The following is a 27,713-nucleotide window of genomic DNA, read 5'->3' as shown; positions in this document are numbered from 1 at the left end:
ACCTTTTCTGTGCTTTTGCACTAGATCTTTTTTCCAATATATATTCTTTACTGGTTACAGTAGGGTCACGTTAGTTTCATTTTCAGTTCTTCTGATCTGTCGGAAGAACAGAAAACAAAAAAGGATCCTTTTATTTTGAGCATCGGTTATGCTCATTTTGCACCCATTTTAGCCATTTCAGTCTCAAACCATTTATTTTTTTTTTTAGACCGAAAAGAAAATCCTCCACAAAGTACCTTTGCTCAAAATAAAGGATCTGTCATGTGAACCTGCCTAAGGCTAGTTTGACACTAGCATTGGACAACTGTCTGGATCCGACACTGCCTGACGCTACTTGACACCCGCCGGCCTTATTCACTATAGTGGGGACCAGCAGAGATCCGTCCTCAACCCGGAAAACATGCTGAGAATTGGCCGAATGAAAACCACTGCCAGGCTTGATGCGGTAGCTTCTGGCAATGCCGGAATACAGAGAGATCCGGCAGGCTGCTCCCTGCTGAATCTAAAAACACTAGTGTGAAACTAGCCTATTGGCTCATGCACACGATCGTTGTTGTTGTGCACATCCGTTCCATATATTTTGCAGATCTCATGCGGGCCGATTCACTATACTGAGACTGCAAAAGATTAGGACAACTCAGTGTTCTGTCCGCATCCGTGTGTTTGTTCCACTTTGCGAACAAGGATAGGACATTTATGAAGGAGTGAAAAAAAAAGGCTGTGTGCATGACCCCTACCACAGTAGTTCCATACTGCCTGATATTGCTATAGGGCAGTGATGGCTAACCTCTGGCATTCCAGCTGTGGGGAAACTACGACTACCAGCATTCTCCATTCATTTCTGTGGAGTTCTGAGAGAAGCCAACAAAGTGTGCATCTTGGGAGATAATAGTAACTATGTAAGTTAGATTAGGTAGTTATTGGGCGGTATTTATCATAAGGGTAATATTTGAAATCTTACTTAAATCTTCTTTGGCGTACTTTGTGTCAAATTTGTTAAGTCGCATGTTTATTCTTTTGTCTACAAATGCTACAGTGAGGGACATTTATTAAGTGTATTAAGTTGTGATGTGTTTAAAAATAAAATAAAAAAATTACCGATTATGTACACACCATTTGCGCTGTAATTTTTGACTTTTCAGTTCTCTAGAATCTTTTCAAAAGTTATTGAAAAGAGGCCAGGTAGGAGCAGGACCTCTCACAACCCAACAGATTTGCTATCGCTTATGTCAGAAACTGGCGTGATTAGCCACTGCGAGGTGATTAGATAAGCAAATGCTCAACTTCTTACTCCTTTTCTGGAAATAAGGCCTGTATTACACCAACAGATTATCTGACGTATATCTGCCCAATCAGACCAATAGTTGGTGTGTATGCAGTAGGCCATCTGACCAATGCTTGGTCAGATATTCTGTTGGTATAATACAGGCCTAAAACGCTCTCCTACCCCCAATATTTGAGAATTAGAGAGCAAGTAGACTCTCTGATGGGGAAAGGAAGATTAATAACTTGTACAGAAATCAATGTTGCACTCCTCTTGGGGATATGCATAGTTGCACAGGGAGAGAGGATTTGTCTTTCTTCTCTGCAGCCTGTCGGCTTGTCCCTGATTACTCCCCCTCCTCCACACTAGCTGAGATCACAGCCTTCTTATAGTGGAGGGCTGTTTTAACCTTAAAAAAACATCTGTCAGCAGATTTGTAACTATGAAACTGGCTGAACTGTTGCATGTGAGCTTGGCAGCTGAAGGCATCTGCGTTAGTCCCATGTTCATATGTGCCTGCACTGCTGAGAAAAAGAGGATAGGTCATCGGTAAGAAAATCTGGGTAAACCCCTTTAAGTCAATGGTGCTTAGCTCCAATACCAACCACAGCCACTATAGAATGCACGGCGCTCTGTTGGAAAGTTGCCTGGAGCCGGCAGTGGTCATCAGAGCCCCGGTTAGAGCAGTGGCTCTCTGAAACAGTTGATTGATGGGGTGCTGGCACTCTGACCTCTGCCAGTGTGATAATGACCTGAGGATAGGTCATCATTATCTTTACCTGGATAACCACTTTAAAGGGGTTCTGCACTTTCTTTTAACTGATGATCTATCCTCTGGATAGCTCATCAGCATCTGATCGGCGGGGGTCCGACACCCGGGACCCCTGCCGATCAGCTGTTTGAGAAGGCCTCCTCACTGTTTACTGCTGGCCCAGTGACGTCACGACTAGTATCAACTAGCGTGCGCGCGGCTAAGCTCCATTCAAGTGAGCAGAGCTTAGCCCCGCCCATGCTAGTTGATACTAGGTGTGACGTCACTGGGCCAGCGGTAAGCAGTGAGAAGGCCGCAGCGCTGCTATAGCGCCTCTGCCTTCTCAAACAGCTGATCGGCGGGGGTCCCGGGTGTCTGACCCCCGCCGATCAGATGCTGATTTATCCAGAGGATAGATCATCGGTTAAAACAAAGTGCAGAACCCCTTTAACCTTGGGTTCCTTTGTGACCTTGCAAACTTACTAAAATGGAGTTAAATTTCCTCTATTTGTACACATTGGAGATTTATCAAAAGTGATGTAAAGGGAAAGTGGCTTTGTTTCCAGTAGCAACTAATCAGACTCCACCTTTCATTTTACAAAGGAGCTCTGAAAAGTAAAAGATGAAATCTGATTGGTTGCTTTGGACAACAAAGCCAGTTTTCCTTTACAACAGTCTAATAAACCTCCCGCATTCTGTCTGACTGTGGATTGGAGTTCCAATGATTTTGTAACTTTTCCAGCCTAATGAGCATCAGCAACTCTTCTTCTGAGGTCCTCATAAGGCCCCTTTCAGACAAGCGAGTTTTCCACGCGGGTGCAATGCGTGATGCGAACGTATTGCATCGCATGGAATCCGGAACCATTCATTTTAATGGGTCTGTGTACATGAGCGTTGTTTTTCACGCATCACTTGTGCATAACGTGAAAATCACAGCATGTTCAATATTCTGTGTTTTTTCACGCAACGCTGGCCCCATAGAAGTGAATGGGGCTGCGTGAAAAACTCATTGCATCTGCAAGCAAGTGCGGATGCGATGCATTTTTCACTGATGGTTGCTAAGAGATGTTTGTAAATATTCCGTTTTTTTAATCATGCGCGTAAAAAAACACCAATGCTTATTTCACCCGCGCAATAGAAACTGAACGCAATCGCAAACAAAACTGACTGCAATTGCTTGCACAATGGTGCGAGTTTTCCTGTTTGTCAGGGTACATTTTCACTAACGTTTTATAAAGATCAAACTTTGATAGATCCCTGTCATCTTAAACAGGTCACCCACTCTCCTGATTGTCACCCCATTGATCGAAAACGCTTGACTCTAATATCTGCTAATCCTCAAGGTTCACATACTTCTGCCACTCAGACATGTGATACGGGATCATTTTATTCAACAATTATTTTTTTTTTGGACTGCTTTGTTTGATTTGGGTATTTTTTTATTTACTTTTATGACTTGTATGAAAATTTGATGTAGTTTTAGGTCACATTTATGCAGACCCTATAGAAAATTCTGAACAGTTCACAAACTTTCAAGCCCCACTCTAGATCATATTTAGGACATTTTAGACACGTCATTTATTTATTTTTCATTTTTCTATATTAGACTTTCCCACCACCAGCGCAGGGCACATCCAGTATGATCCAGTTTAGATCTCTCCAGCCGCTGACTTTCCTCATCACAGAGTTGCATTATTAAAATGCAGGCACATGGAAGAGAATGTGTCTGGTTTTATTCTGGTGTTTAAGGCCATACAGATAAGTAGTTGACGCGCCTTTTTGACAGCGCAGGAAATCATTTAACAGACCAGACACTGGAATTTTGGGCTCTGCTGTCCATTTCAGGAGCAATGCCATGCACTTGGTCTGTCTTACATTCCCGCAGTGATATTACTTCATTAGTTGGTAAGGAGACCACAAAATCTTGAGCAAGTGGTATGTGCTGACAACGTTCTCCACCTGGAGAAGCAACTCCCTCCCAGCTGTCTACCCCGAAGAGATCTGTATGGAAGAGTTCATCTTCTGCTTGAGCGTTTTCTAGGGCAAGGTTGAGAAGATGTGGTAGTGTTTAAGGAGATCTCTGCATAGATTTTCTGTGACCTTCAAAACCATTTCATTGAGAGAGATGATCTGCAGTCTCGAGGTTTCTTGTTGGATTCTTGCAAGAGTATACCTTCATAGCACCTTTCATTGATTGGTATTCCATGTGAGATACGGTACTTTGTAGAATCAATCATTTACATAGTTGCATGTTTCATATCTTCTGTCTTTTGGACCAGCTCAAAACGAAATCTTCCACACCCAAGAAAATGAATTCTGCTAAAAAGTCGGCATCAAAAGGGAAAGGCACCACTAAAACGGGAGCAGCATCCCTAAATCTCAAGCCTGTGGCTCACGAAACTCCTGTAACACTGGCAAAAAGCAGCGAAGACTCTGATAGTGAGGATGAGACCGTTCCATCCAAAGCTACTCCGGTACTTGGTAAGGGATGGGGAGCTGGCTTTTAACCTGTTTTGTGTTCATGTATAGTGTGTGTGTATGTGTATATATATATATATATATATATATATAATTTTTTTTTTTACTGGAGCAGAACTTAACAAGGAAATCCTTGCCAAAACCACATTTAAAAAAAAAAAAAAAAAAACCTGATGCTGGTTCCACATCAATTTTATTTTTCTTATTTTTTTATTTTTGTTTCCAAAAATTCTTTGTGATCCTAGGCTAATAGTGTAATATAAAGCTATGTTCACATGGCTGCAAGCACATGCTTTTAGGATCTTATTATTGGGCTGTATGTAATAAAAACCTGGGATAAAGAATGGAATATTTACTGATGGATAACTATATATCAATTAAATTATATCAGGAAAGTGCTAAAACTTTGTCATTCTCCGAAGTTTTATAAACTAACATTTAACGTACCGGTATATTGTCCCTTATTTAACCCCCCCCCCCCCCCCCCCCCCCCCCCATCCTTGCAGGAGAGGCTTCCAGGTTGTACTTTACCTAAGCATTTGGACTACTACCCTCATTATACTACAGTCTCCCTCAACTGAAAATGTTTCATACATCTGAAAGGGGGTGGCCTCTGCCACATGAGCATAGATTTCTGCAGATTAATTGGACATCTGCAGAAAAATTCTGCAACAAATTATTTTTTGTGTGTGCGAGAGAATACATCCTACTGTGTTTCCAAAGCAAGTTTTCAAGTTTTTTTATATCCTGTTCCTCTTCCTATAGAAAGACCTTTAAAGTCTACCCCAGCAGAAGTCGTAAAGAGCAAGACTTCATTATCTACTGACTCTCGGGCAGCATGGCATGTAAGTGACCAGTATAGACAATCCGTTCTTAAAGCAGTTCTCCACTTTGGACAATTCCTACTTGTTATAGGTCCCTTGACGATGAAGGATAAGCTGGTCAGAGTGGTTCCCCTTCCCAGCAGCGCCACCGCAGGAGATATAAATATACACACATACACACTTTTCCAATTATTAACTTAGAATTCCATGATATTTTATATGAAATGAGTTTTCTAAAGTGGACAACCCCTTTAAATAACAATTTCCTACTGGCAGTCACTCAGTGGCTACAGTAAGTGCACTTCTGTTCAATACTAAGCACATTTAAATCAACATTTTATTTAACCGGGCAACCCCTCTAAAGCCTAAAAAGCCTAACATCACTGAAAATACAAGGGCAGAGGGAACCTGATTCGCCCCTAGACCTCCACTGCTGTTTTTTGGCTCACCAGTGCCGCTGCATCTCTCAGGTCTCCCCGCATCTATATCTGGGTCACACAGCCGCTGCAGCGTTGGCATGTCCCCCCATGCGTCACATTTCCCTGAAATAACGTGTGGGGGACACGTTACTGCTCCAGCCAGTCATTAGCTGTAGCGCCACGTGACATGCATCAAACTGGATGCTAATGCAGGGAGACTTTAAGCACTGGGGATCAGGTAAGTATGATTCCTTTAGCAGGTGCAGCCATGCTTGGGAGGTCTGCTTGAAAGGCTGCAAGAGTGAACAACCCCTCTAAGGCTTGGGTTCAGTCTCATTGATGTTTGTTGCTTATCATGTTGAGTTCTGTTAGTTTCTCCTTGGAGGCAACAACAATTATTTGTAGCCAGCATAAAATAACTTATGGAATTTAAAAGGGTTTTCTGGGATTTTAATACTGATGACCTATCCTGAGTATCGGATCAGTGAGGTTCCAATACCCAGGACTCCCGCCAATCAGCTGTTTGAGAAGGCACCGGTGTTCCTGTGAGCGCTGCTGCCTTCTATAAGCTCACCAAGCACAGCGTCGTACATTGTCTAGCGGCTGTGCTTGCAATCGCAACTCGGCCCCATTCACTTCTATGGTGCAGAGTTGAACCTAGACCATGTGACTAATGAATGTGTTGTCACTTAGCCTAGGGAAAGCTGCGTCCCTACTGCGAGCACTGCTGCCTGCTCAAACAGCTGATCGGCGGGGGTCCCAGGTGTCTGACCCCCCACTGCTCGAATACGGATGAGAGGTTAGGTAATCAGTATTAACATCTCGGGAAACCCCTTTAAGCGAAGTGCAGAATCAATAGACAAAGTTAGCCTTTTTAATGCAGTTTCCTGCTGGACGCACATGCTCAGTTCCACCTTTCAACTGTCACCAGCCATATCTACTATTAGAAGCTGAGAGTCACAGGGAGACGGTCCCCCTGATCTATGAAAGTGAGAGCTACAGCTGAAAGGACCCATCCCCTGCACTGATGGGGAGAGCTGCAGCCAATAGAACCCACCACTTTGAGATGTCTGTGTGCACCAGACCTGTACATGTCGGTGTTCTGATCAGTTCTCTTGCAGCATTATAACTAGTGTTGAGCGAACTTGTGTTTAAAGTTTGGCATACAAGGTTATCTAAGTTATGGTCTGTGTTAGCGGTATCAGAACGGAATTCTTAGAACCCGAACCTTGTACGCTGAACTTGAAACACAAGGTCCCTCATCCCTAATTATAACATACTTTTTTTGTTAACTTAGGACAAGAGCGTGCCTGCTAAAACGACAACTACAAAACCCCTTAAACCCCTTTCATCCTCCAATGGGAAAGCCATGGCTAAAGAGGACAGCAGTGAGACTTCTGAGAGCAGCGATGAAACAGACATTGAGAAACCAGTGAGTATAAATCGAAAGGATGTGGGATCAAGGTGGCGTTGAGTAGGGAGCCTTCCAAAATGTAGAGGTTGTAGGCAATATCAACAGGGTGTTTGCTGAACCCCCAGCGATCAGCTATAATCTGTGGGATAACCTTATGGCAAGTGTTTAGTTCTGCTGCAGCGCCATCGCAGGGAAAATTAAAGGGATGCTGTCACCTCGTTTTCGGTTATAGAGCTGCGGACATAGATCGCCGCTAGCATAGGGCTGTGTGCTTTTATTTTGTTTAGAAAATTATTTTAGAGATATGTAAAGGAGTCTTGTAAGGTGCCCAAGGGGCTGTACGAACCTTCCTGGTGCCCAGCCTTGCTCCCCAGCCTTGCTCCCCTGTGAAGGAGCCCAGCACCGCCTATGTGTCCTCCGAATCTCCTCCTTTTGACACAGATTGCCAACCAAAAATGTTTATGGTTTTTCTATCGAATCAACACACATATTATCCTATTTGTTCCCTTAAAGTCTCACACATATACTGTAACTCAATCTTTATTACTTAAAAAGAGAAAATACAAATAGTACAATGATGCGACTACAAATAGTGGTGATGATGCAGGAGGATAATGTGACAAGTACAATAGAGCCACCTTCAATCCTCAGCTGTAAGTACAGATGGTAAAAGGGCTAAATAAAAAGTTGCATATCAATACTGATGTAATATATTAGTAACAATACATATATATACCCACACAGCAGAAAAGCAACTATATAACAAACCACATGTCACAAAACAATCATAGACATTGCAATAATGTTGCAAAGAGGTTAGCACAGTGTGCACAGGCACACGCCTGTAACAGAATACTGACCCAAATGCGGCAGGGGGGTGTAACAGGGGGTGTAACATGCCCCCTGAAGAAGCGAGGCGAAACGCGCGTCTGGCTAGGAGCCACTTTCTCCATTTCCTCTCCTGGTTAGTATGGGCTGCTCCACTGTCTCCTTCACTTGCTTGCCGGGTCAGTATTCTGTTACAGGCGTGTGCCTGTGCACACTGTGCTGACCTCTTTGCAACATTATTGCAATGTCTATGATTGTTTTGTGACATGTGGTTTGTTATATAGTTGCTTTTCTGCTGTGTGGGTATATATATGTATTGTTACTAATACACTGCTCAAAAAAATAAAGGGAACACAAAAATAACACATCCTAGATCTGAGTTAATTAAATATTCTTCTAAAATACTTTGTTCTTTACATAGTTGAATGTGCTGACAACATAATCACACAAAAATTTTAAAAATGGAAATCAAATTTTTCAACCCATGGAGGTCTGGTTTTGGAGTCACACTCAAACTTAAAGTGGAAAAACACACTATAGGCTGATCCAACTTTGATGTAATGTCCTTAAAACAAGTCAAAATGAGGCTCAGTAGTGTGTGTGGCCTCCACGTTCCTGTATGACCTCCCTACAACGCCTGTGCATGCTCCTGATGAGGTGGCGGACGGTCTCCTGAGGGATCTCCTCCCAGACCTGGACTAAAGCATCTGCCAACTCCTGGACAGTCTGTGGTGCAACGTGACGTTGGTGGATAGAGCGAGACATGATGTCCCAGATGTGCTCAATTGGATTCAGGTCTGGGGAACGGGCGGGCCAGTCCATAGCATCAATGCCTTTGTCTTGCAGGAACTGCTGACACACTCCAGCCACATGAGGTCTAGCATTGTCTTGCATTAGGAGGAACCCAGGGCCAACCGCACCAGCATATGGTCTCACAAGGGGTCTGAGGATCTCATCTCGGTACCTAATGGCAGTCAGGCTACCTCTGGCGAGCACATGGAGGGCTGTGCGGCCCTCCAAAGAAATGCCACCCCACACCATTACTGACCCAATGCCAAACCGGTCATGCTGGAGGATGTTGCAGGCAGCAGAACGTTCTCCACGGCGTCTCCAGACTCTGTCACGTCTGTCACATGTGCTCAGTGTGAACCTGCTTTCATCTGTGAAGAGTACAAGGCGCCAGTGGCGAATTTGCCAATCTTGGTGTTTTCTGGCAAATGCCAAACATCCTGCACGGTGTTGGGCTGTAAGCACAACCCCCACCTGTGGACGTCGGGCCCTCATATCACCCTCATGGAGTCTGTTTCTGACCGTTTGAGCAGACACATGCACATTTGTGGCCTGCTGGAGGTCATTTTGCAGGGCTCTGGCAGTGCTCCTCCTGTTCCTCCTTGCACAAAGGCGGAGGTAGCGGTCCTGCTGCTGGGTTGTTGCCCTCCTACGGCCTCCTCCACGTCTCCTGATGTACTGGCCTGTCTCCTGGTAGCGCCTCCATGCTCTGGACACTACGCTGACAGACACAGCAAACCTTCTTGCCACAGCTCGCATTGATGTGCCATCCTGGATAAGCTGCACTACCTGAGCCACTTGTGTGGGTTGTAGACTCCGTCTCATGCTACCACTAGAGTGAAAGCACCGCCAGCATTCAAAAGTGACCTAAACATCAGCCAGGAAGCATAGGAACTGAGAAGTGGTCTGTGGTCACCACCTGCAGAACCACTCCTTTATTGGAGGTGTCTTGCTAATTGCCTATTATTTCCACCTGTTGTCTATCCCATTTGCACAACAGCATGTGAAATTGATTGTCACTCAGTGTTGCTTCCTAAGTGGACAGTTTGATTTCACAGAAGTGTGATTGACTTGGAGTTACATTGTGTTTAAGTGTTCCCTTTATTTTTTTGAGCAGTGTATATTACATCAGTATTGATATGCAACTATTTATTTAGCCCTTTTACCATCTGTACTTACCGCTGAGGATTGAAGGTGGCTCTATTGTACTTGTCACATTATCCTCCTGCATCACCACTATTTGTAATCGCATCATTGTACTATTTATATTTTCTCTTTTTAATTAAACACCTCAGCTCCCCTAGCTTAAACCCCCTTAATGACCAGACCACTTTTTACAATTCTGCACTACACTACTTTCACGGTTTATTGCTTTGTCATACAACTTACCACCCAAATGAATTTTACCTCCTTTTCTTCTCACTAATAGAGCTTTCATTTGGTGGTATTTCATTGCTGCTGACATTTTTACTTTTTTGGTTATTAATCTAAATTTACCTTTTTTTATTTATTTATTTTTATTTTTTTGCAAAAAAAATTTCATTTTTCACTTTCAGTTGTAAAATTTTTCAAATAAAACTACATTTCTATATAAATTTTTCTCTAAATTTATTCTACATGTCTTTGATAAAAAAAAATGCAATAAGTGTATATTTATTGGTTTGCGCAAAAGTTATAGCGTTTACAAACTATGGTACAAAAATGAGAATTTTTGCATTTTGAAGCAGCTCTGACTTTCTGAGCACCTGTCATGTTTCTTGAGGTGCTAGAATGCCAGGATGATATAAATACCCCCCAAATGACCCCATTTTAGAAAGAAGACACCCCAACGTATTCGCTGATGGGCATAGTGAGTTCATAGAAGTTTTTATTTCTCGCCCAGTTTCCTTGGGGGACACAGAAGACCTTGGGTATAGCTCATCTCCATAGGAGGCGTGACACTAAGTGAAGACTGTTAAGCCCCTCCTCCACAGCTATACCCTCAGCCTGGAGAGAGAGACTGCCAGTTTTTTGCTTAGTGTCCAAGGAGGCAAGACACTCCCTGCTCTGCAGGGCTGGTTTCTCCTTGTTTAAATTTTAGATTTTTACTTTTTTATTTCTTTTTGTTCCAGATCATCAGGGATAACAGAGTCGCACTAGACCTCTCTGTTCTCCCGGGGTTGAGCTGCGCCAGTGCCGGTCACCCGCACTGCTGCCTCCCCCACAGAAGGCAAGGTGGATCAGGGCAGCCTCGCTCCCCTACATCCCGCCAGCGCAAGGGTCGCCCGCACGCCAAGTCCCTCTTCCAGCGTCCTGCCACTACGGTGCCAGTAGCTGAAGGGGCGACCCTGCTGGAATGGACCGAGGGTGAAGACGGCTGTGGTAAGAGAGTGGCTTCTCCAGCCCTACGTCCCCCACCCAATGGTCTCCTGCGTGCCTGACCCCCCATACTGGGCCTCTAGTCCCCTGCTGGACCTAGGCTGGCTCCTGGGGTGCCGCAGAGCGGCAATCTGCTCCCTGCCTCCCCCCCCCCTTTTTTTCCTGTCCCTCATAGTACATGCAGCTAGTGGCTGTCAGCCGTCGCCTGCCTTCTCCTCACAGGCACCCCGTCTTTGGGTCCCCCCCCATCTCGCCTGATCACATTGGGCCTTACCGGAGAGTGCAGGACGCTGCAGTGGAGTAAGGCCTCGCCTCCGGCCAGCACTAATATTCCGGTGCCGGGCGCCGCAAAAATTTTAGGCTCCGCGGCTTGGGGTAATGGGCTCGAGGTGGGCTCCCGCGGCAAACCGCCATTCCGGGTCCCTGTCTCTTCCGGCCGGCGGGGTGGGCTCCCGCGGCCGGCAAACCGCCATTCCGGGTCCCTGTCTCTTCCGGCCGGCGGGGTGGGCTCCCGCGGCCGGCAAACCGCCATTTCGGGTCCCTGTCTCTTCCGGCCGGCGGGGTGGGCTCCCGCGGCCAGCAAGCCGCCATTCCGGCCCCTGTCTCTTCCGGCCGGCGGGGTGGGCTCCCGCGGCCGGCATTGGGCTTGACTATGCCCCAGCAGGCCCCGTCCGACCATCGGTGCCGGTCGGCAGGGCTCCGCAAATTTGGTCCTAGGCTTCGCGGCCTGCTGGGCCGCAATTCCGACCGGCCCGCGGGGTGGGCTCCCGCGGCCGGTTTAAAGCGCCATTCCGCCTTTAGGTCCCGGCGGTATAACGGGCCGGGCGCCGCAAATTTAGCCCCCGGCTTCGCGGCCTACTTGGCCGCAATATTCCGGTCTCTGGTGGAGGGGGCGGGAACCTCTCCAGGCGCGAATTCTTCCCGCCTGGAGGTTCCTCCGCCCCCAGGGGATCGCACGCCGCCCTCCAGGCCGGATCCCTGTTAACCCTTTGGGTACAGGCCGGCTCCCAAATGGGTCTGTATAGTTGGCCCCCTTTTTTTCTCAGGTGCCCATATATGGTGGCTCCCCTTTAGCCTTAGAGAGGCTGTGTTTAAATATATAAAAAAAAAATTAAAAAAAAATTAAAAAAAAATAGATCACTGATTTCTATTGGACTGCGCAGGACGCTGCAGCCTCATCAGTAGTGCTGCTTGTCTGCATGACCTCTTTCCACAGGCGGCATGGTGTTGCGCTCCCAGCCTGCGTCGCTGCTAGGGCATTTCCCCTTTTAGGCGGTTTTCTTGCCTCTTCCAGGATACGGCGCTGGCCAAGTGCATGCGGCCCTTCCGTAGGCAGCATTCTTCTTCTCTCCAGTTATGGTGCCTGCCATGTGCATCCCCCCCCCCTCCTAGGCGGGATACTGCACTCTCCCTGGCTGCCGGCTGGCCATGTGCATGACCCCCTTCTTAGGCGGAATACTGCACCTTCACCGGATACGGTGCTGGCCATGTGCACGACTCCCTTCCATAAGCGGAACGCTGCACTCTCTCTGGATTTGCTGCCGGCCATGTGCGTGACCCCCTTCCATGGGCGGAACGCAGCACTCACTGGATTCGCTGCCGGCCATGTGCGTGAGCCAGCCATGTGTGTGACCCCCTTCCTGGGCGGAACGCAGCACTCTCACTGGATCTGTTGCCGATCATGTGCATGACCCCCCTTTTTAGGCGGAATACTGCACTCTCACCGGATACGGTACTGGCTATGTGCACGAACCCCTTCCATAGGCGGAATGCTGCACTCTCTCTGATGTGCTATGATACACTTATGTACTATGTTACTATGCTGCACTCTCACTGGTTTCACTGCCGGACATTTCATAGGTGGTATGCTGCACTCTCATTGGATTCCTGCCGGCCTTGGGTATGCCTCCTTCCCTCAGGCAGCATACATACATCCCTCTGTCTGTGGTTGTTTCCTCGCAGGTACGTTGCTGGCCATGTGCATGTACCCCATACATGGCAGGGTGCTTGCACTCTCGCCGGATCCGCCATATGCATGACCCCTCTTCCGTGGGCGGTGTACGCACTCTTGCTGGATTCGCTGCCAGCCAGGGGCATGCCTTCCTTCCTCAGGCGACATGCACACATTCTTACTGACTGTGTTTGTCTTTCGCCAGTACGTTGCTGGCCATGTGTATGACTCCCATGCATGGCGGTGTGCTCGCACTCTCCCTGGATGAGATGCTGGCCATGTGCTTTACCCCCCTTTTTTTCTGGGCGGCATGCTACACTCTCACCGGATACATTGCTGCCCATGAGAATGGCCCTCTAACATGGGTGGAATGCTTGCGCTTCCATTGGATACGGTGCTGGCCTTGTGCGTGACCACCCCTCATTCCATGAGCAGAATTTGGCACGCTCATGAGATTCACGGCTGTCCTTGTATGGCTGTGCTGGACTTGTACATGTCCCCCTTCATTGGCAGAGTAGTTGCACTCTCGCTAAGTTCAGTGTTGGTGTATTATTGCACATTCACTTAATGCTAGGATACCCCTGTGCATGTTCCCCTTTCACTAGGTGGACCTTCTGCGTTCCTGCTGGATTATAGGGTATGTCCTGCTTCTCTGAAGTAGGTACGGCCCTAGGCATCACTCCCTTTTGGGACGGGCCTTTGCACTTTTGCCGCTGCAGTTGGCCAGGTACAATTTCCCCCCTTTCAGGGCGGACTGATTGCGTTCCATCGCATGCTATACTAGGTTTGTGCATAACTCCCTTTCAGGTTGCACTTTGCAATTCCATACATGCTGTGGCACTCTGGGGCGAGCCCCCCTTTTTCTAGGTGGGTTGGCCTTCTCGCTGCTTACGGGGCTGCTCGTACGTATGTCTTGCCTGCTTCCTGCGGCATACTTTGTTTTCTTGGGATACGATGCTTGCCGCATGCCTTGCACTCGTCTCTAAGGAGTTCTTTCTGTCCACCTGACCGGTCAGGCTCTATTGCTCTCTGCTGCACCGAGCTGGGTGGTACTCATTCATTTAGTTGGCCTTTCATTCCAGGGAATGTTCGTGGGTCCTAGATGCATGCCCATTCGTCCTTCCGCGGCATTGCTTCCCTGCGCTAGTGGTCACATGGTCGAGAATGCTGTTGTCTGCAGCGCCTCTCGAATTCTTCGTTGGCTCTGGCAGGACTGCGGTTCCCTTGCCTGCTGCAATTTCCTCCTCTTCGGATGCAGGGTGGTATGAGTCCTTCCTCTTGGCGCCTCTACGCTTCTGTCTGATCTGCTACCAGGTTCGGGCCGCTCTTCTCGGGAAGGTCACCCAACTTCTCTTGGGTGCTCGATTACCCAGGTCCGGAGGACCTCCGCCTTGGGTTCTTCAGGGTATTCGCCTTCTGTGAGGCAGTGAACCGGGCGTCTCAGTGTAGCGGGCTCTGCTTTTGAGCTGTCCTATGGATTCCCTGTTGCCCACTCCTCCTCCTTTCGGTTGGAGGGTGTTATGCCGGCCTCTGTCTCGACTACCTTGTCTCGCCGGCTTTGTTTGGCTCCCGCTCGGTACAGATCACTCCGATGTGGCTTCCCGCCAGACTTCAGAGGCTGTTCTTTCACTGTCCTCCCCTCTGGGGAGAGCATGGTTGTTCATGTGGATGGTTCCGGTGTTCCTTTTGGCCTCGTACTGTCTCCCTTGTTCACACTGGCTGTATTAGCTGGCTGTATTAGCTGTGTGCCTATTACCGAGTCTACCGCGTTCTGTCCTCCCGCTGAGTGCAGATTGCGTGGTCCATTCTAAGACAATGGTCCTGCTGTAGACTTACCTTCTCGGTAACTTGGGGGGACTACCTTTCGGTCCAGATTGTCCTTTGATCTCCCACACCGGGACTGTACAACGTGGTTACATCAGCATGGACTTTAGCCTGTCTTGTCCTGGCATCTGGCGGATCCTTTGGGATACGGGACAACGTTCGAGGGCCGACGGGACTAGTTTTGTCGACCCTTCTGCCCGTGTTACTGGTCTGCGCCTGATCACATTGGGTTTTCGCCCGCTTGCCAGGCGACTCCAGCGGGTTCGCTACTGTCCGCTCCTGGCTGTGTTTCGTCCAGGATCTGTCGTAAGACTTAGGGTTTTTTGTCTGGGGTTCTGTGGGAAGCTGTGCATTCCCCACTCTGAATTTCTCTCCCCATGGTTCTGTCTTTTTTCCAGTCCGGCCTGGACCTGGGACTGGGACTCCTTTACTTGAGGTGTCAAGTGTCGGCGCTGTTCTTCCTCTTCCAGCGTTCCCCGGCCCTCTGGGCCTGTCAAGACTTTCTTCCTCGGAGTGGCTCTTTGGTTCCTCTGTACTGTCCTTCGGTACCGCCCTGGGGACTATATACTGAGCTCTCGGCGCTCCAATCTTGTCCTTGGAGCCGTTACAGAAGTTCTCTCTACCCCTTCTGTCCTGTACGGTTGTATTCCGTATCAGTCGGGTCTCTGACGGGTGCCTGAATGGCCCCTTTTTTTGTTACGAGCCTTCTGTCTTTTCCTGGACAGGGCTGTTCTACATCCCGTTTCTTCCTTCCTTCCTTCTGAAGGTGGTGTTTGCCTTTCGCTTCAACACTTCACCTATTTGGACGTTGTTTGGGCCTTGCCGTTTTTTTACTTGGAGAGCTCCGACTCTTGTCGACGTTCGACCTCTTGGGTTTCCAGGAGGTCTGTGCATAGGGTTGTCGGACTCCAGGGTGGTTTTCCTCCGCTTGATCAGATTGGCTATTGCTGAGGTTACCGCACCTAGGGCAGGATTCGGTCTTTGGTGTCACCGTTCATTTCACCAGAGCGGTCGGTGCCTCCTGGGCCGGAGGCATTGGGCTTCGGCCATGCATTTGGGCAAGGCGGCCACAGGTCTTCCTTGCACTCTTTACAGAGTTCTACAGGGTGCATACTCTGACTTTGGCAGATGCTGCCTTGGCCCGCCTGGGTCTGCAGGCAGCGGTTCATTGATGCCTTTCGGGTGCTTCACCTTGGTGCTGTGGTCCCTCCCCCTTTTGGACTGCTTTTGAACGTCCCAAGGTCTTCTGTGTCCCCCAAGGAAACTGGGCGAGAAAACGAGATTTTTGTATAACTTACCAGTAAAATCTCTTTCTCGCTCTTTCCTTGGGGGACACAGCACCCACCCATTCATTGTTTTTTCTCTGTACGGTTTCCGAGTTTTTGTTACCCGTTGGGTAGTTGGCTTGTTGGTTCCTTGTTGGACTTTGCCTTTTCTCACTGCTTGGACACGCAACTGGCAGTCTCTCTCTCCAGGCTGAGGGTATAGCTGTGGAGGAGGGGCTTAACAGTCTTCACTTAGTGTCACGCCTCCTATGGAGATGAGCTATACCCAAGGTCTTCTGTGTCCCCCAAGGAAAGAGCGAGAAAGAGATTTTACTGGTAAGTTATACAAAAATCTAGTTTTTTTGTCACAAGTTAGCGGAAAATGATGATTTTATTTTTTCTTACAAAGTCTCATATTCCACTAACTTGTGACAAAAAATAAAAACTTCCATGAACTCACTATGCCAATCATGAAATACCTTGGGGTGTCTTTCCAAAATGGGGTCACTTGTGGGGTATTTATACTGCCCTGGCATTTTAGGGGCCCTAATGCGTGAGTAGTAGTTTGAAATCCAAACGTGTAAAAAATGCCCTGTGAAATCCTAAAGGTGCTCTTTAGAATTTGGGCACCTTTGCCCACCTAGGCTGCAAAAAAGTGTCGCACATGTGGTATCGCCGTACTCAGAAGAAGTAGGGCAATGTGTTTTGGGGTGTATTTTTACATATATTCATGCTGGGTGAGAGAAATATCTCTAAAAGTCAACTTTTCCCTTTTTTTTTTTTTTTTTTTTTTTTTTTTTATTATACAAAGTTGTAATTTTAGAGATTTCTCTCACCCAGCATGGGTATATGTAAAAAGACACCCCAAAACACATTGCCCAACTTCTGAGTACGGCGATACCACGTGTGACACTTTTTTGCAGCCTAGGTGCGCAAAAGGGCCCAAATTCCTTTTAGGAGGGCATTTTTAGACATTTGGATTCCAGACTTCTCACGGTTTAGGGCCCCTAAAATGCCAGGGCAGTATAAATACCCCACATGTGACCCCATTTTGGAAAGAAGACACCCCAAGGTATTCCATGAGGGGGCATGGCGAGTTCATCGAATTTTTTATTTTTGGCACAAGTTAGCAGAAATGTAAAAAAAAAAAATTTTCTCACAAAGTCTCGCTTTTCACTAACTTGGGACAAAAAGTTCAAGCTTTCATGGACTCCATATGCCCCTCAGCGAATACCTTGGGGTGTCTTCTTTCCAAAATGGGGTCATTTTTGGGGCGTTTGTACTGCTCTGGCATTTGAGGGTCTCCACAATCATTACATGTATGGCCAGCATTAGGAGTTTCTGCTATTCTCCTTATATTGAGCATACGGGTAATGATTTTTTTTTTTTTCGTTCAGCCTCTGGGCTGGAAGAAAAAATGAACGGCACAGATTTCTTCATTCGCATCGATCAATGTGGATGTAAAAATCTCTGCCAAAAAAAAAAGAGGGGGGAAAGGCGTCTGCCAGGCATAGGAGCTCCGCCCAACATCCAAACCCACTCAGCCCGTATGCCCTGGCAAACCCGATTTCTCCATTCACATCAATCGATGTGGATGAATAAATCATTGCCGGGATTTTTTATTTTTTTTTTATATACAAAGTGTTTGCCAAAGCATATGAATACAGCCCCTCAGCTCATAAGCCTCGGCAAACTTATCTTTTTTTACTGCAGAGGAGAAATCTCGTCTTGCAGCGCCGCATACACAGACTTTTGTGTAATCTGACAGCAGCGCAATGCTTCTGTCAGAATGCACATCAGTGCTGCAGCTGGTTCATCAGTTGGTCCACCTACAAGGTAACAAAAAACAAAAAAAACAGGCCGCAACATAATAAATTTATTAACATTAACTTTATATAACATTTGAACAGAACATTAACTTTTATAAACTTTATTGAACTTTTGGAACAGAACATTAACTTTTTTGCTTACCGGTGATTTTTATTTTTTATTTTTAACCTTTATAGGACAAACCTCTCAATCCCCATGGGACAATGTGTAAAGCGCAAATCGCCCAGAGATGTGGCGAAGTACATTATGCACTTTGTCCCAGGTGAAAGGAGAGGTTTGCAGCAGCTGTGAGTGAAAGGGCCCTAAGAGCCCTGTGTGCCTGTCCTGTGTCACGCAATCCCTTTGCTAATGGTGTACCTGTGTGTGTGGTACTTCCGGAAACACTCCCCTAAGCATAGGGCAGGGTGGTCAGGGCAGTCAGGACAGAAATAGCGGGTGTCACGCCTTATTCCACTCCTGCTACAGACACGACATCTTTTTCGGGGTGGCGCTTGGGTTGAGGTACCAGCAACGACATTGGGGAAATGTCGCTTGTGTAGACGGCTCACTACACTGGTGGATGGGGCCACGGAACCTCCTGGATACAGGAGGTTCTCGATGATCTCTTCCTGAAATTTGAGGAAGGATCCTGTTCTCCCAGCCTTACTGTAGAGAACAAAACTATTGTACATAGCCAATTGAATTAAATATACAGACACCTTCTTATACCAGCGTCTGGTGCGGCGGGACACTAAATAAGGAGCCAACATCTGGTCATTGAAGTCCACCCCTCCCATGAGCAAATTATAGTCGTGGACCGAGAGGGGCTTTTCAATGACACTGGTTGTTCGTTCTATTTGGATTGTCATGTCTGCGTGAATGGAGGAGAGCATGTAAACGTCACGCTTGTCTCTACATTTCACCGCGAGCAGTTCTTCATTACACAAGGCAGCCCTCTCCCCCCTTGCAAGACGGGTGGTAACGAGCCGTTGGGGGAAGCCCCGGCGACTAGGTCGCGCGGTGCCACAGCAGCCAATCTGTTCTATAAACAAATGCCTGAAGAGGGGCACACATGTGTAGAAATTGTCCACATAAAGATGGTACCCCTTGCCAAATAAGGGTGACACCAAGTCCCAGACTGTCTTCCCACTGCTCACCAGGTAGTCAGGGGAACCGACCGGCTCCAGGGTCTGATCTTTACCCTCATAGACTCGAAATTTGTGCGTATTGCCTGTGGCCCTTTCACAGAGCTTATACAATTTGACCCCATACCGGGCGCGCTTGCTTGGGATGTATTGTTTGAAGCCGAGGTGCCCGGTAAAATATATACGGGACTCGTCTATGCAGATGTTTTGCTCAGGGGTATGCAAATCTGCAAATTTGGTGTTAAAGTGGTCTATGAGGGGCCGAATTTTGTGGAGCCGGTCAAAAGCTGGATGGCCTCTGGGACGAGAGGTGCTGTTGTCACTAAAGTGCAGGAAACGCAGGATGGTCTCAAATCGTGTCCTGGACATGGCAGCAGAGAACATGGGCATGTGATGAATTGGGTTCGTGGACCAATATGACCGCAATTCATGCTTTTTTGTCAGGCCCATGTTGAGGAGAAGGCCCAGAAAAGTTTTAAATTCGGAAACAGACGGGTTTCCACCGGAAAGACTGGGCATAAAAGCTTCCCGGGTTGGTGGCTATAAATTGAGTGGCATACCGATTTGTTTCTGCCATGACAGTCCAAGAGCTCCGCAGTCAAGAACAGCTCAAAAAACCCCAGTGCCGATCCGATCTGAGCTGTCTCAACCCGAACTCCAGACTGGGGCGGTGAAAGGGGGAACTACTGGTGCGGCTGAAGTTGGGGGCTGCCAATCAGGGTTTGCCAGCACCTCAGGGACTCTAGGGGCTCTACGGGCCTGTCTGTGCGGTGGCTGCGACGGGGGAACTACTGCACGTGCCACCGTACCAGCTTCAACTGCCCTTCTGGTGCTCGCCACTTCACCATGTTCTACGGCAGTGCTGGTACTAGGTCTAGGATGGGCTGCGCTGCTGGTGTATGCCTCACCACGTAATCCGACAGCGCCAGCCCCACTCTGCTGCCCTTGAAGCGCAACCTGTGGTCTATTAACACAGGGCCGGGTACGCCTGGTGGTATCAGGGACTTCATCTTCCGAACTTTGGGTCAGACTGCCACTGCTTTCTACAGGTTTGTATTCTGACCCGATGGATTCGTCAGATGAGGGTTCCCATTCCTCATCCAACTGGGTCAGAAGCCTGTAGGCCTCTTCAGAAGAATACCCCTTACTTGCCATTTGATCAACTAAATTTAGGGGTATTCCCTGAGACTACCCAAGAAAAAAAGCAAGCCTGTCTTACAAATGGGAGGCTAGCGAAGTACCGGAAGCCGCTGCGATTGATAAAAAATATCAAAACTGATTTTTTTTTTTTTCTCGCAGCACCGCTTGTAAAGTGATTGTGCAGTGATAAAAAAAAATATATATATTTCTCGCCCAATTCCTTGGGGGACACAGGAAACCTTGGGTATAGCTCATCTCCATAGGAGGCGTGACACTAAGTGAAAGACTGTTAAGCCCCTCCTCCAGCAGCTATACCCTCAGCCTGGAGCGAGCGACTACCAGTTTTTTGCTTAGTGTCAAGGAGGCAAGACACTCTCTGCACTGCAGAGCTGTCTTTGCTAAAGATTTTATTTTTTCTCTTTTATTATTTTCAACTTTTTTTCCTTTTTTCAACAGGGACAACAGAGTCGCATTAGACCTCTCTGTTTTCCCGGGGTTGAGCTGCGCCAGTGCCGGTTATCCGCACTGCTGCCTCCGCCACAGAAGAAAAGGAGGACCAGGGCAGCCCAGCTCCCCTGCATCCCGCCAGCACAAGGGTCGCCCACCTGCAAGCCCCTCTCCAGCTCCCTGCCACTTCGGTGCCAGTGGCTGAAGGGGCGTCCCTGCTGGATGGACAGAGGGTGAAAACGTCGATGGTGAGGTGGCTGTGCAGCCGTTCTGAATTTTGAATCACGCGCGCGCGCGAGAAGTTTTATCGGTGGGCGGAGCTTCGTTCCGTTCCACTGTACATGTTAGGCTTCAGTCAAGGGGCGGACGTCTTTCTTCCCGCTCCTCACTAGCCCCGCCTCCTCTTCGTGCCTGCCTGCTCTCAGGACAGATTACCTCAGGGCTCTGAGGACCGCTGCTGTTGCCGCTGCTGTTGCCGCTGCTGTGCCGTCTGCTCCCACTGTGACCTGGTAGGACTGTTGACCCCTTCCAGCACTGCAGCCCTCTGGCCTGGACGTTTTTGTATATTACTTCCAGCCAACATGTCTGACCCCTCAGTGCCTGCTGGTCCTTGGTATCATACCTGCACCGCATGTAAGGCACCCCTTCCTCAAGGGCAGCCTGACCCGCATTGCTCGGCTTGCAAAGCCCCATTACAGGGTCCGCCATCTGCTGTGTCACCCCCTGGCCTCTTGGATCCCCCTGACTGGGCTAGATCCCTTTCCCAGCCTCCGGTTCCGCCCTCAGGCCGGTCTTTGCCTCCGCTTGGGCTGGAAAAGCGGTTTCAGAATGGGCGTCTCAGCTGGATCAGGAGCTTGAATCCGACGGCCCTATTCAGGACCTCCGGGCTCTGGCCGAACTTATCGTTCAAGCCGGAAAATTTGTCTGTGAGGCATCCCTGGATGCGGGGGCTCTTATAGCCCGTTCATCTGCCCTGGCCGTTTCGGCTAGAAGGGAGCTTTGGTTAAAGGTTTGGACGGCGGACGCCACGTCAAAGCGGTCTCTTACTGGCCTTCCCTTCACTGGTTCTCGATTGTTCGGGGCCCGCTTGGATGAAATCATCTCTGAAGCCACGGGAGGGAAGAGTACACATCTTCCCCAATCCAGGACTAGGAGCACCACTCGAGGCCGTCCCACCTTTTCTCGTTTCAGGTCTTCCCGCAGAGCTCCCACACCTCGCACCACTTCAGGTCCATCCTCTAACCCTGTCCAAGACAGACGTAAGAAGCCTTTTTTTCGGACCCAGCCCTCCTGGCGCAAGTCACAGCCTGCTCGTCCTCCCGCGACCAAGCAGAACCCTACCTGAAGGTGCGCCCCCACCCACCCGGGTGGGGGGACGTCTCCTCCTGTTCAGGGACTTCTGGCAGACGCACGTCTCCGACGCCTGGGCTCTCGAGGTGGTGTCTTCCGGGTACAAACTCGAGTTTGCGTCCCTCCCCCCAGTTCGGTTCTTTCGCTCCCGGGTTCCTCGAGATCCCCAAAGGGCGGCCGATTTCTTTACTGCCACTCGTACCCTTCTGGACAAGGGGGTCATCGCTCCGGTTCCTATGGAGGAAAGATTCAAAGGGTTCTATTCGAACCTTTTTGTGGTCCCCAAAAAGGAAGGCTCGGTTCGTCCCATTCTGGATTTAAAACGGTTAAACCGTTTCCTTCGTCTTCAGCGGTTCCGGATGGAGTCTCTCAGGTCGGTGGTGGCCTCTCTGGAAAAAGGGGAGTTCCTGGCCTCTATCGACATCCAGGACGCCTACCTTCATATTCCAATCGCTCGGTGTCATCAGTGCTTTCTGCGCTTTGCAGTGGGGTCCGACCACTACCAGTTCGTTGCCCTCCCCTTCGGGCTGGCGACAGCCCCTCGCGTTTTCACAAAGGTCCTAGCCCCTGTCCTCGCCTTACTTCGTTCCAGGGGAGTTTTTCTTCTTCCATATTTGGACGATCTCCTTATCAAGGCACCCTCTCTGTCACTGACATCTGCCAGTGTGGACCTCTCGCTACAAACCTTACGCCGGTTCGGTTGGATTATCAATCTTCCCAAATCCGCTCTTGTTCCATCCAGGCAACTGATCTTTCTAGGGATGCTGCTGGATACAGATGCAGCGGAGGTTCGGCTTCCGTCAGAGAAGCGCCAGCTCCTTCATCGGTCGGTTCAGAGCCTTCTGAACCACCGCCGTCCTTCCTTCCGGTTCAGCATGCGGGTCTTGGGACAGATGGTATCCTGTTTCGAAGCAATCCCCTACGCGCAGTATCACTCCCGCACCTTTCAGACTGCCATTCTGTCCGCATGGGACAAGTCCCAGGGAAGTCTGGATCAGCACTTTCCCCTTCCCCCCCAGGTTCGCTCCTCTCTACTCTGGTGGTTACGGACCCCTCTCCAAGGGAAGTCCTTCCTACCGATAACTTGGTTGGTGATTACCACCGATGCCAGTCTGCGGGGTTGGGGGGGGGTGTTTCCTCCTCGGTCCGTACAAGGCACTTGGTCTCCATCGGAGTCCAAACTGCCGATCAACGTTCTGGAGCTGAGGGCGATTCTCCTCTCACTCCGGCATTGGACTTCGCTGCTTCAGGGTCACCCTGTTCGTGTCCAATCGGACAATGCCACGGCTGTGGCATACATAAATCATCAAGGGGGCACTCGCAGCGCGGCAGCAATGAGGGAGGTGTCTCTAATCCTTCGCTGGGCGGAAGTTCATGTTCCAGCCATTTCGGCCATTTACATCCCGGGGGTGGACAATTGGGCGGCGGATTTCCTCAGCCGGACGACGATCGACCCGGGCGAGTGGTCTCTGCACCCCGACGTCTTCGAGTCTCTTTGCCTCCGTTGGGGTCGTCCGGACGTGGATCTCATGGCCTCCAGATTCAACCACAAGCTCCCCACCTTCATGGCCAGAACCAAGGATCCGGACGCTTACGGCGCGGACGCGCTCGTCCTTCCCTGGACGGAGTTCTCTCTCCTCTACGTTTTTCCACCCCTGCCTCTTCTTCCACGAGTCCTTCGGAAGATCGCGGCGGAGGGCACGCCTGCGATCCTAATAGCCCCGGATTGGCCTCGTCGTCCTTGGTACGCCGACCTTATGTTGCTCCTGGCAGACGCCCCCTTGCCTCTGCCTCTAAGAGAAGACCTCCTCTCTCAAGGGCCGATCTTCCACCAGCATTTAGGGTCGCTACGTTTAGCGGCGTGGCTATTGAGACCGCGGTCCTAACGCGGTGGGGGTTTTCTGCTAACGTGGTCCGTACCATGATTCGTGCGCGTAAACCGGCATCGTCCAGGATTTATTACCGAACCTGGCGGGCCTATTTGAACTTCTGCGAGACCTTAGATGTTCATCCCCTTCGGTTTTCTCTCCCCACGATTTTATCCTTCTTGCAGTCTGGTCTGGACTTGGGTTTGGGTCTCAGTACCCTAAAGGGTCAGATCTCAGCGCTTTCGATCCTTTTTCAGCGACCTCTGGCTCCGCTCGGTCCAGTTAAGACTTTTCTGCAGGGGGTTGCTCACTATGCTCCCCCGTATCGCGCTCCCGTTCCATCTTGGGATCTTAATGTTGTGCTGACGGCTCTCCAATCTTCTCCTTTCGAGCCTTTGCGCAGGGTTTCCCTTCGCTTGTTGTCTTGCAAAGTTTTTTTCCTCGTAGCCATCACGTCTCTTCGGCGTGTGTCTGAATTGGCGGCACTTTCTTGCGTAGAACCCCTCTTGGTTTTTCACCAGGACAAGGTGGTTCTCCGCCCGGTTCCGGATTTCCTTCCGAAGGTGGTGTCCGCTTTTCACCTGAATGAAGATATTATCCTTCCTTCTCTGTGCCCGTCCCCGTCTCATCCTCGGGAACGGGATCTTCACCGTCTGGATGTTGTTAGGGCTCTGAGGATCTACTTGGATGTAACTAGACCCTTTCGGCGCTCGGATTCTCTATTTGTGGTTCCGGAGGGTCCGCGCAGGGGGCTGGCGGCATCTAAAGTGGTTATTGCCCGCTTCATCAAGATGGCTATTGCTGAGGCTTACAGTGCTAAGGGCAGGGAACCGCCCTTTGGTGTTACCGCTCATTCTACCAGAGCGGTCGGGGCTTCCTGGGCTCAGCGAAATCGAGCTTCGGCTGAACAATTGTGTAAGGCGGCCACCTGGTCTTCTTTGCACACTTTCACCAAGTTCTACAAGGTGAACACTTATGCATCGGCGGATGCTGCTTTGGGCCGCCTGGTCTTGCAGGCGGCGGTGCCTTAATGCCTATGGTGCTTTAATTCACTTTGGGTTGTGGTCCCTCCCTATTTGTGGACTGCTTTTGAACGTCCCAAGGTTTCCTGTGTCCCCCAAGGAATTGGGCGAGAAAACGAGATTTTTGTATAACTTACCAGTAAAATCTCTTTCTCGCTCTTCCTTGGGGGACACAGCACCCACCCATTGTTTTGGTTGCCCTGACGGGAGTTTTGACTTGTTGGTGTTAATTTGGTTGATCCTTGCCTTTGTTTTAACTACTTGGGCACATAACTGGTAGTCGCTCGCTCCAGGCTGAGGGTATAGCTGCTGGAGGAGGGGCTTAACAGTCTTTCACTTAGTGTCACGCCTCCTATGGAGATGAGCTATACCCAAGGTTTCCTGTGTCCCCCAAGGAAGAGCGAGAAAGAGATTTTACTGGTAAGTTATACAAAAATCTCGTTTTTTGGGCACTGCGGCGGGGCGGGCGTGGGTGAACGCACATGTGGGCGACCGATCAGGCCTGATCGGGCAAACACTGCGTTTTGGGTGGAGGGCGAACTAAGGTGACCCTAATACTATTATAGATCTGACTGTGATCAGTTTTGATCACTTACAGATACTATAAAAGTACCAATGCTGATTAGCAATAGGCTAATCAGCGAATCAGTGACTGCGGTGGGCTGGGCGCTAACCGACGCTAACTACCTAACAAAGGGGCCTAAACTAACCTAAAACCTAACCGTCAATACTAGTGAAATAAAAGTGACAGTTTACACTGATCACTTTTTTCCCATTCACTAGTGATTGACAGGTGTGATCAAGGGGTTAATTGGGGTGATGGGAGGTGATCTGGGGCTAAGTGTAGTGTTTGGTGTACTCACAGTGATGTGTGCTCCTCTGCTGGGACCAACCGACGAAAAGGACCAGCAGAGGAGCACAGAAGCCATTTAACACATTATATTTATAAATATAAGGTATTTAATGGCTTCTGATTCGATTTTTTGAAAATCACCAGCCTGCCAGGGATGATCATTGGCTGGCAGGCTGGTGACTAAATACTCAAACTTTTGCCGGCCCGCAATGCGCATGCGCGGGCCGGCTGTGAGCGTAATATCGTGTGTCGCAAGATGACGCGCTGGCGCGTCAAGGAGGAATAAATCGCCCGCCTCCAGAACGCAATCCTGCGTTAGGCGGTCCGGAGGCGGTTAATAAAGATTGAGTTACAGTATATGTGTGAGACTTTATGGGTTTTCTACAGTTAGATTGCCGTAATCTCGCCATGCGCAGTGCTGGTATAATGTTCCTTCCCTGTGCTGGCATCAGCCTCTGGGAAGGAACTGCGCATGTGCGAGCTCGCGCATCGCGAGATTACGACAATCTGTGTCGAAAGGAGGAGATTCGGAGGACCTAGGCGGTGCTGGGCTCCTTCACAGGGGGGTGTGGCTGGGCACCAGGAAGGTTCGTACAGCCCTTTGGGCACCTTACAAGGCTCATTTACATATCTCTAAAATCATTTTTTAAACAAAATAAAAGCACACAGCCCTATAGGACCGGTATATTGCGAACATGCTAGCGGCAATCTAGCCGTGCATGTCTGTATCTCTATAACCTAAAACGAGGTGACAGAATCCCTTTTAAGCATTACATCATGCTTATTGAAATCAATTGAATGTCTGTGTTAGAGTTGTTGCGATACCAATTTTTTGATTCGGTTTCGATACCATGGAAAAGTTTTGCGATACTCTATACCATTCGATACCACGCGAAAAAAAATAAACCAAAAAAGCCACGTGCATTCCGCATTTTAAAAAATGGCGAATCGCGCAGTTTTTATTTTTTTTTCTGTTCCGGCGTTCACCGCATAGATTTTTTAAAATATTTTAATAGTTTGGATTTTTCTGACGTGGCGATATGTAATATGTTTATACATTTTATATGTGAAATTGGGAAACGGGGGTGATTCATACTTAATATTTTGGTGTGGTTTTTTATTTTTATTTTTTTTTACACTTTTTATTTAATAACTATTTCCCCCCTTAGGGGCCAGAACCTGGGATCTTTCATCCCTTGTCCTATTCACTCTGATAGAGCTCTATCAGGGTGAATAGGACTTCACACTGTCCCTGCTGCCCTGTGCTCTGTGCACACAGCATCAGGGATGTTACCATGGCAGCCAGGGCTTCAGTAGCGTCCTGGCTGTCATGGTAACCGATCGGAGCCCCAGACTTGCACAGCTGGGGCTCCGATCAGAAGCTGCCACTGCACCACCAATGAGGGGGAGGGGAGAGGACCCTGTGGCCACTGCCACCAATGATTTTAATACTGGGGGGTTGAGGGGGTCGGCGCACTGTGCCACCAATGATTTTAATGGGATGGGGTGTTGAGGGGGGGTCACACTGCACCACCAATGATAATTACCCCTTAATACAGGAGGCGGGTACTGGCAGATCAGTGGCAGTTAACCCCTCAGGTGCCGCACCTGAGGGGTTAACTGCCGCTGATCGCAGCTCCCTGTCAGAGGCAGGGTGCCGGCAATGCGATTCTGCTGCCGGTACCCGCCTTCTGTATTATGTGTTAAAGACGTGGGTCCAGACTTTCAGTATTAGGCTACACAGAGTGGCGCCCAGCCATGTCCATCACTCACCATTATTCCTGGGCGCCGCTCCGTTCGCCTGCTGTGCCCCATTACTGTCTCCTCTCCTGCTCCATATCATGCTAATTATTATCGGAGCGATGGGGAGGAAACATCAGCTTCACTAGTGGGCGTTCCTTCTCCCTGGCTGTA

The 27,713-nt window shown here is 49.0% G+C and overlaps 1 protein-coding gene across 6 annotated transcripts in view; it reads left to right on the top strand.

The window, feature by feature from the left end:
• The window catches only part of TCOF1 (treacle ribosome biogenesis factor 1), a 137,009-nt gene that overhangs the window by 20,929 nt on the left and 88,367 nt on the right, over window positions 1–27,713 (top strand). For all 6 annotated transcript variants that reach the window (XM_040440584.1, XM_040440615.1, XM_040440606.1 and 3 more), the window contains exons 5-7: window positions 4,295–4,496; window positions 5,259–5,338; window positions 7,034–7,168. In XM_040440584.1, coding sequence (XP_040296518.1) covers window positions 4,295–4,496; window positions 5,259–5,338; window positions 7,034–7,168 — 417 coding nt within the window. The remainder of the gene's footprint in view (window positions 1–4,294; window positions 4,497–5,258; window positions 5,339–7,033; window positions 7,169–27,713) is intronic.

The sequence above is a fragment of the Bufo bufo genome, chromosome 1 (assembly GCF_905171765.1).
Source record: "Bufo bufo chromosome 1, aBufBuf1.1, whole genome shotgun sequence".
In the NCBI taxonomy this organism is placed as follows: domain Eukaryota; kingdom Metazoa; phylum Chordata; class Amphibia; order Anura; family Bufonidae; genus Bufo; species Bufo bufo.
This window is presented reverse-complemented; position numbering and strand designations above follow the sequence as displayed.